At 42.8% G+C, this 9,086-nt stretch overlaps 1 protein-coding gene across 1 annotated transcript; it reads right to left on the bottom strand.

Moving 5' to 3' along the window:
• Positions 1-1,667: 1,667 nt before the first annotated feature.
• LOC119361523 (probable receptor-like protein kinase At5g18500) lies at positions 1,668-5,164 on the bottom strand. Its single transcript, XM_037626688.1, has 10 exons — positions 5,036-5,164; positions 4,638-4,899; positions 4,258-4,486; positions 4,006-4,156; positions 3,669-3,897; positions 3,451-3,572; positions 2,917-3,087; positions 2,593-2,808; positions 2,364-2,462; positions 1,668-1,739 (listed from the first exon to the last, which is right to left on the bottom strand). The coding sequence occupies exons 1-10, from the start codon at positions 5,162-5,164 to the stop codon at positions 1,668-1,670; spliced, it is 1,680 nt and encodes a 559-aa protein (XP_037482585.1).
• Between the last annotated feature and the right edge of the window lie 3,922 nt (positions 5,165-9,086).

Below are 9,086 nucleotides of genomic sequence, written 5' to 3'. Positions count from 1 at the left end.
GGAGGAGGAAGGAGGAAGGAGGAAGGAGGAACACCACGTCAATGATATGACTGCGAAGGAAGAATGCCGTGTGCTTCGGCAGGGTTAATTTTAAGGAGCCGGCCGGGCGGAGGTCCCAATGTGAAGAGCTTGTAATTTAGCTTAAACGGCAAGATAACTTTCCAATCGTGGGCAAGTTTGATGGTTTCGTGGCATGGCAAATTGGCAATGGATAAAGTCGGGTACTACTTTTTCTGTCCGGCCTGCAGGTCATACCACACACCGAGTGGGAGATGTGAGTGCCGGCAAAACTTAATTATTTTCCTCAAGCTTGGAATAGATATAAGCGAGCAAGCAAGTACTTAGTACACTGACTCCAGCGCATTCTGAACCTTGGACAGGTGCTCTCGCTCGCGTGAGTTCTGCCGGCTGTGCCAATCCATCCTAAGCAACCATAAGGAGGCTGTTAGATAAAACAAGAGACGGGACTTTCAAGTGGTATATAAATAATTTAGGCCTTTATATGGAGTTTATTCTTTAACTCCTTATATTTTCTCCGCTAAGGTTTCTAGCCGAGCGCCTAAACTTAACTCCTGAAGCGAGCTAGACTCCACATGGAAGCCTCTTTCCCTCTTCTTCTTTCTTCTTCCTTCTTCCTCCTTCCACACGTCCAACGACAACTTCTCGCCACTCGATGATATTCATGGCTAGCTAGGACCTAGGATGGATGTTTTGTAAAAGTAATTTGATAGAATCTCACCGCTCGCGACGTAAGTGTGTGCGACAAAGTGGGAAAAATTATTCCTCCATGAGCAATGGCTTGGGTGTTTCTTCGTCTAAATGGGTTACTCTTTTCATCCTTCTCCTAGTCCGGCAACAGTGTGGTTAGGAACGCAAGAATTCATCAAAATGAACGATGGCGGCTGGGGGCCACTTCTCTATGTGGGTGTTCCTCCGCCCTGTTGCACCTTTACTCATGGCCGGGGACGACGGGAGGAGCGCCGCCAGGCTAGGAACGATGAGGAGCGCCGCCATGGCCGAAGTCGATGGAAAGGGAAAAAGATCGTCAGAATCTTACCAGAATTTGACGGCCGAAGGTCGACGGAGCTGCGGGGTGTGGGCAGTGATGCGTGGTGGCTGGCGGAGGCAAGGAGGGTTGCGCCAAAGTGGATGCAGCCGAGCAGGCGAGAAAGATGATCGAGGGAGGAGGGGATTTTTTTTTACTCCATGGATAGGTGATTGAGTATATTTGAGTGTCGGGGTGGCCGTGGAGTAAAACTTTTACTCCAAGGAGATAAGGGATTGGCTAGGTGCGTTTTATAAAGGAGTAAAACCAATATTTTACTCCTCTAAAGGTTTTTAAAGGACCGGTTAGAAATGCTCTCTTAGTTCTGGCCGGACTACGATTGTTTCTCTTTTCTGTTGTCTTGTTTCCATTGTTTTGTAGACTATTGTTTTTCGGTCGTTTGTATTATGGGGCTGTTGGTCGTTTGTATTATGAGGTGCTGCCCTTTCTTCTTTCTGTAGTTGTGACATGCAGCTCTCCTACATGGTTTGAAAAAAAAGTCCAAGGACGCACGAAACCATAACTTCACTATAATGAGGTCATTCGCAGCAAATGTCTTACTCAAAATTTCATAGAAGTAAAATGAACCGTAGAAACAATCTATCACCAACTGAAGAGGTCCTTAACAAGAAAGTTCAAACTGCTCGTTCTGCTTCACCACATTTTTTGCAGGCCATAAAGCATCTCCAGCAGCCTGAAGAGATTGGAGAGCCGACAAACGTGCGAACCAGGACCTATCGGTGATCTGCGGCACGGTGAGCCAGTGCATCGACCCCAACCCGGCCAAGCGGCCGTCGATGTAGATCATTGTGGGGGGCCTGGAGACCGGCATCGACCTCTCAGTGGCTGACATCCTCAAGGAGTCCTCCCTGGCATGGGTGGAGCTCACGTTCTCATTGTAGTACACGCCTCACCTGGATCTACTGTATATTTTCGTCAAAGCTAATACTGATTTCTTGCACGCTGCCTTCTCCACCTCCTTGGCTCTATTTATAAATCGCTTGCTAAAGTTGGCGAGCCGGCGTTTTGGGTTTATCTCAGATCGCAGAATGCTTGGCCGCCATGCAATTCCGTGTGGCTTAGTCGTGTGGGGGCTCAGAGATGCAGTGCTGTCCCCTTCCTGACATGATGTTGCACCATGTTCTGCGTTTGATTGTGTTGGACAGTTTGTGTGGTGAATGTGATGGGGGGCAGTGGTGACGCCTCCGTGTTTGCCGGCCATTAGAGTTGAGGATAGGCAAATGCCATTCTCTAGATCCCCTGCGATGGTCTGCAATGATGGTCTCTGGGAACGGAGGGGTTCGAGGCACCGTCTCACCACACCGCAGATCACAGCAAGGTGATCAGGTCTCACGTTGGTCAGCTCCGGGTCGACCAGCTTACTAATCTCCTTGGGCTGCTGGAGGTACTTGATAGCCTACAAAAATATGTAGGTAATCAGACTGAGCAGTTTCAACTTTCGCTACAAGTGCAATAAGAGGTTGTTTCAACATTTCATTTCATGTTATCTATGATCTTTGAGGTTGGGGAAATTCATATCGGCTCACCCAGTGAACCAAATATCCATTGTCCTTGCAGTAAGGAAGCCGTCCACTAATGATCTCCAGCAAAATCACTCCAAAAGCAAATGAATTGCATTGGACTTCACTAGGCTTGTCCTTCAAAAAGTCCAGGTGACCAGGGAAAGAGGATTCATTATTTGAGTGGCCGAGCGTCTTCGAATGCTTGGAAAACATTGTTTTCCAGCATTCAAAATCAACCAGCTGAAAACAACCACGGGAAAGTAAAATGGTCAATACACCAAGTTAGATAGTATATGCACTTGAAAAATAAGCTTGCGAGGAAGATTAATGAAATACACGCATATGTACCTTGGGAGTAAAATCTTCTGTAACATAAACTGACTTGGAGTTCAGCTTCGATATAGTGGATGGAGGTTGCAGCTCACTGTGCAAATACCTTAAACCTTTGGCAATACCGGTGGCTATTTTCATTCGTCTGTCCCAAGATAATTGAGCTGCTTTCCCATCTAAAGGAAAAAACTATCGAGATCAAGTTTACGACCCATGTAAAATGCAATAATTTGGCAGAATATAACTATACACAAAAGAGGCTGCCTTACGGTGTAGGTGCTCATATAGGGTCCCATTTGATGTGCATTCAAAGACAACCATCCTGTAAAATGGGTCACTTTCTCTGCAATAACCCATAAACTTTGCTATGTTCTCATGCTTTAACATTGCCAAATCAATAACCTAAATGATTCTCCATTTAGTTTCTTGACAAGTCCAGACAAAAAAAAATCTTTGCTCTATATTACTGTAGAAAGCTACCTTCTTTTGGTATAAAAGTTCATATTGGCTAGTCCAATGATCTTCACGGGCACATAATGGTATAATAGAAACCTCAGGCCCATCCTTGATTGTTCCTTTGCAGACTACAGAGCCAACAATGTTGCTAAAATCTCTATGAGCTATTTGAAGCTCTTGGCAACTTAACTTTGTCAAATTTTTCGGCATACCAAAATCTGCAGAAAGCATGAATAAGTACATTACAATAATACATGGAAAGCAAACCAATCAATTTATTGAGTACTAAATTTATTTTAAAACTTGATACTAACCCGTACTTCCAAAAAGTCTAGATGATGTCTCCACATTTGTAACGTCAAAGTCAATACTTTCCAGACCTTGAAGCATACTGATAATTTTCATTATTCGAGGCCTTTCTGCACGCTCAAAGTTCATGCAGATTAGAGCTACCTGAATGCATCTTTTTATCTGTTGGCATTCTATTTCTAAGGACCTATATCCGGGTGCTCTCTCTAGTGTATTTCTCCATTTCTTAAGTGTCTGTCAAATCAGAACAAATATCTAAAATATGAGCATGAAAATGTAACGTGCAACATCATCTCTTTAGAAAAGGATCTATATCTTAAATGTGAAACAAAATTTTCTTACATCCTCAATAAATTCATATGAAGAATTTGGAGTAACATCCACGTAATCCCTCCGTCCCGTTATTATCTCGAAGATTATTACACCCAAACTAAATATGTCTGACTTTCGTGTAATTGTACCGCTGTGTAGGAATTCTGGTGCCATGTAACCACTGAATCGCATCACGAACATAAACTTGAATTGTTAATGTGAATGTAAATGGAACATATCTTTCTTACGAAAAAGAAAAGGTAATGCATTACATCAACTCACAATGTTCCATCACGAGATGAAGTGCAAATAGTTTGTTCTTTGTCAAGCAGTCTTGATAGACCGAAGTCTATAATTTTTGGCTCCATACTATCATCGAGCATTATGTTGGCAGGTTTTAGGTCCAAGTGTACAATAGGTTTATCATTTTGCTCATGAAGGTGACGCAAACCATTGCAAATCCCCATGATTATTTTGTAACGTGTGCTCCATTCAAGTCCAGAAGATTCATCTGCATTGTAACCAAAATATGCTACCATAAATTTTACTGTGTTCTCACTATATGTAAAATATGCTTTTTATTATCTATGCTCAAAGTTCAAAAACTACAGTCTCAAACAGATATTAAAAAGAGAAACAACATCCCATATTGAATGTAGTACCTGATAGATACTTGTCGAGGCTTCCTTTGGGTAGATACTCCAAGCAAAGCAACCTTTCCGCCATCTCTGCAAAAATATATTTTCCATTGTACTCCAAACACGCATTCTTTATTTCATAGCAGTAGCCTACACATCGCACTATATTGGGGTTCCTAACGATCATAAGATGATAAACTTCATTCTCAAATTGCTTCTGTGGGCCTGGCATTAATGACGATACAATCTTCTTCACAGCAATCATTTCCCCATTATGCAGCACCCCCTGGTCAAAGCTTATCTTGTATTAATTTCTATGTATGGATATGCCTTTTTGGGTCAACTATAGTTCCATATGTTTGAAAGGTAGACAAAGGTAAGTTTGACAAAGCAATACACACAACAGTAGACTATAATCTTACCTTATATACCACACCAATACCACCATGTCCAAGTATTCGATCTTCAGAGAAGTTATTTGTGATTTCTTTCAAATGTTGCAGTGGTATACTATGTGGTCTTGAACTCTGATCCTGTAATATGCTTTCCATATTATTAGAACTATTGATCATCCCAAGCGTGTTTGAAGCTGCAATGTGTGGGTCATCAGTGGTATATACTTTCAGAGCCAATGTCCCTTTGACACGCGAGAACATCTGGTGCTTATTCAGTGGATAAGGCATAACAACAGCATCTGAGAAGGGCACGAATGAGGTCCCAGCAATTCTAACCTTGCCAAGCAAGGACCTGGAGCCTTCAACAGGTTTGTTGACATAGCAGACACATGCTTCACTGAGGGTTTTCCTTCTTTTCGAAAAAAAGTAGACACATGCTTCAAGAGAAAGCTCGGGAAGATGCGACGGATCAGACAAGTGAAAGCAGAAGCGTTCGTTCCACACTGGGTTTAGATCCTTCAGCTTGACGGTCGTGCAAAAACGCTGACCACCAAATTTAAGCTTGACATAGGCACTCACAGAACCTTTCCCATACTTAGGAAACAAATCTTGAGCACTTGCCACCTCCACGATCAACTTGTGTGTCGACATTATCCCAAGGATGTAGCAATTTACTGGACTGTACTGCTTGAACGAAAAGCATCGTTAACATCATTAATTACCTACAAGTACAACTTTGTGAACTGCCTCCGAACAGTATTAAAACACTCAACATAACTAGCTAATTAATTTTCTAACATTAAAAATATATGTATTCCCTCAAGGTCTCGAATCATTGTCGCCACTTTTCTGTGCACCTTCTATCTGGGCCATCCAACTTTGCATCAAGTTCCGTGCTCTGGCACTACAGAAACTCTTTGTGTTTGTACCCAACAAAACAACATATGAAGTTTGAACTTTGCAAGTCAACAAAACACAAGTACTCCCTCTGTAAACAAATATAAGAATGTTTAGATCACTCCTTTTAGTGATCTAAACGCTCTTATATTTATTTACAGAGGGAGTACTACAGTGTGCAGAATTTTTTGTGATTTTTGTGTGCAGAAATTTAGAATAATGTTTCCTCTTTTTCATATTTCTGATGCACCAAAGAATCAAAAAACATTTTTGCACACTGTAGAACTCATCTGCCATTGACCTGAAAAGTTTTAGGTTCAAATGTTTCTTTTGTTTGGGGGAAACAAAAAAGGTTTTACCCATTTATCATAAGACAAACACAAACGAACTGGATAGAGGGTGTACAGACACCGAGCTTATTTGCAACTTTCTAAGTCCTAATTTGAGGCTGATCTCGCTGTTGGAATAAGTTGAAGGAGAACCTGCCTTTTTGCTCTCTAGAACATGCGAGAGATGCAGCAGGACCTAAATATTGAAACAATCTCAATAAGGTCATGTTTTGGTTGATCCTCCTCTACATGATTAGGGGTTTGTGTTGGAAAGAATTGATGGTTATTTTGACTTACAAAAGATTTAATCCTCTTCAATCCTTTTCGATCCCCCACCAAACCGAACAAAGCCTAAAAGGAGGCAAAACAAACCAAAGCCCCTTGGTATTAAGCATGCGGCAATCGCTAAAGCTAACTGCTCAACGGTTGTTAGTTCACCAACAAGCAGTAACTAATCAGGCACAGCAAACTGCAGGATGGAGTGGAGTCGACAGAGGAAAAGATTAAACCTCGGAACAATCAATCGAAGTTCGGACACGCCACGCCAGTCCAGCAGAGTCAAGGCCTGAGAAGGAGGAAGACGAAGATGATGACGAAGACGAGGACGAGGACGAGGACGAGGACGACTGCAATCGAGGTTGCTTACGTGCTTCGATGGACTTAAGGTCGAGGGGCCACGCTACAAGGGGTGCCCCGGCGGAACCCTCAAGGCGACGAGCTTTGTAATTAGCTAAAACGGCACGAGGGCCCTCCAATTGCAAGTTTGAACATTTCGTGGCATGGCAATGGATAAAGTCGAGTACTATTTCTGTCCGGTCTGCATATCATACTTAGCTGAAGCATCATGGCTGTCAGCTAAGTCGATCATTTGGCCAGACCATCAAATGTGAATTAACCCGGTACAGTCCAAACTATGAGGATTTTTAAATAAACAAAAAAAAAATAGACATCTACATCAATGCGATGTACACAATCGTACATTAATAATTACTATCAATAAAATGCCCGTCCCGTCTCGTGCATCCACTTATTTTTGTATATCCCGCCCTATGTTCCTCTTCTCTTCTTCGGAGCGCCCCTCTATTGCTAAAATTTTGTCTATTTTGGGCCAGCCCAATAGCAGTTTCAGGATTCCTAATAAATCCTAAAGGCCCACGCAGCCCATTCGTACAAGGAAAAAGGTGGACTAAAATTTAGTCCCACATTGCCAGTTTGATGGGAGTTGGACCTCCTTATAAGAGAGGATGTTTCTCCACATGTATGAGCATGAGAACAAGAGGGACATTCACGCGCGCTCCTTCGCTCCCAGATTGACACCCTACCGCTTTGAGTCAAGGGTGATAAGGTTTTTGGGAGCGCTCCGGACGCTCCGGATTCCGACGACTACTTCCCTGACATCAACTTCTTCCCCAACGTCGACAACCTCTTTGGCGACTTAGCTGGCGAGGACACTGAACCCAAGACCAGTGCTTCTGCCGCTGTTCCGTATGTCTTCGTGTTCTTTCTATTTAAGATCTTGCCTCAGTTTCTTGTTCTAGCCTCTATTCTGCATATGTTCTCTTCTAGTTCATATGTACACATGCCATTTGCTTTCTTTTCTTTAGATTGCATGACTTGTTTCATCTCTACTATGAGAGTCATGTTTTATCTACTATTTCTGTTAATAAAATCATATGGTAAATTGCTTATATTTCCAAAAATTCAAAACCCTTATAATAGGCAATTTACCCCAAGTGGTTTTGTTGCATCCATGAGGCCTCCTATGTTTGAAGGTGTGCACTATAAGAGGTGGCGCGTGAGAGCCGTCTTATGCATCCAAACCATGAGTTGCTATGATGCCACTCTTGGCGGACCTGAAGGAGAGATTGATGCTCAATAGGAGCAAGCTTTTCAGAAAATGGATACCCTGTTTAAGGCTGCTCTCTTGAGTGTTCTTGGTGAGAACATAGTTGATTCTTATGTGTCAATTGATAATGGAAAAGATATGTGGGACGCACTCGAGGCCAAGTTTGATGTCTCGGATGCCGGCACTGAGCTGTACATCATGGAATAATTCTATGACTACAAGATAACTGATGACCGCTCTGTGGTTGAGCAAGCTCACGAGATACAGTCATTTGCTAGAGAACTTGAGCACTTCAATTGTGTTACCAAACAAGTTTGTTGCCGGAGGCATCATCACTAAGCTTCCTCCTTCGTGGAGGAACTTTGCTACCTTACTGAAGCTTAAGAGGCATGAGTTTTCCATCCCGGATCTCATTGGTACTCTTGATGTGGAAGAAAAGGCGAGAGAAAAAGACACACGTGCTTGAGGTATTGAGGGAGGATCTAGTGCCAATCTGGTACAGAAGAAAAACTCCCAGTCCCACAAGTTCAAGAACAAGGGCAAGTTTGATGGTAAAGCAAAGTTTGATGGGAAGAACAAGGATATACAGCACACCAACTTCAAGAAGAAGAATGACAAGAAGAAAGGTGTTTGTCATGTGTGCGGAGATCCTGATCATTGGGTTCCTAGTTACCCTAATCGTTTTGACAAGCATCATCTTGGAAAAGGCAGCAATACCTCTAATGTTGTCATTGGAGACATTGACATGAAGGATGTTGGGTTTGGTATATTTTCCACTATTCTTTCAGTATGTTATTCTCCTGATTGGTTGATTGACACGGGTGCTAATGTGCATGTATGCGGTGATATTTCCATGTTTTGTGTCATCAAACCGCAGGGACTTCAACCATGCTGATGGGCAACGGTTCAAAAGCATTTGAACCGTTGCCCATCAGCACGGTTGAAGTCCCTCCCGCGTTGCTCCCGCGAGCAAAACTTCCCAAACATTACTCCCTTTCCCTCCCGC

Source organism: Triticum dicoccoides, chromosome 2B (genome assembly GCF_002162155.2).
Source record: "Triticum dicoccoides isolate Atlit2015 ecotype Zavitan chromosome 2B, WEW_v2.0, whole genome shotgun sequence".
Classification (NCBI taxonomy): domain Eukaryota; kingdom Viridiplantae; phylum Streptophyta; class Magnoliopsida; order Poales; family Poaceae; genus Triticum; species Triticum dicoccoides.
This window is presented reverse-complemented; position numbering and strand designations above follow the sequence as displayed.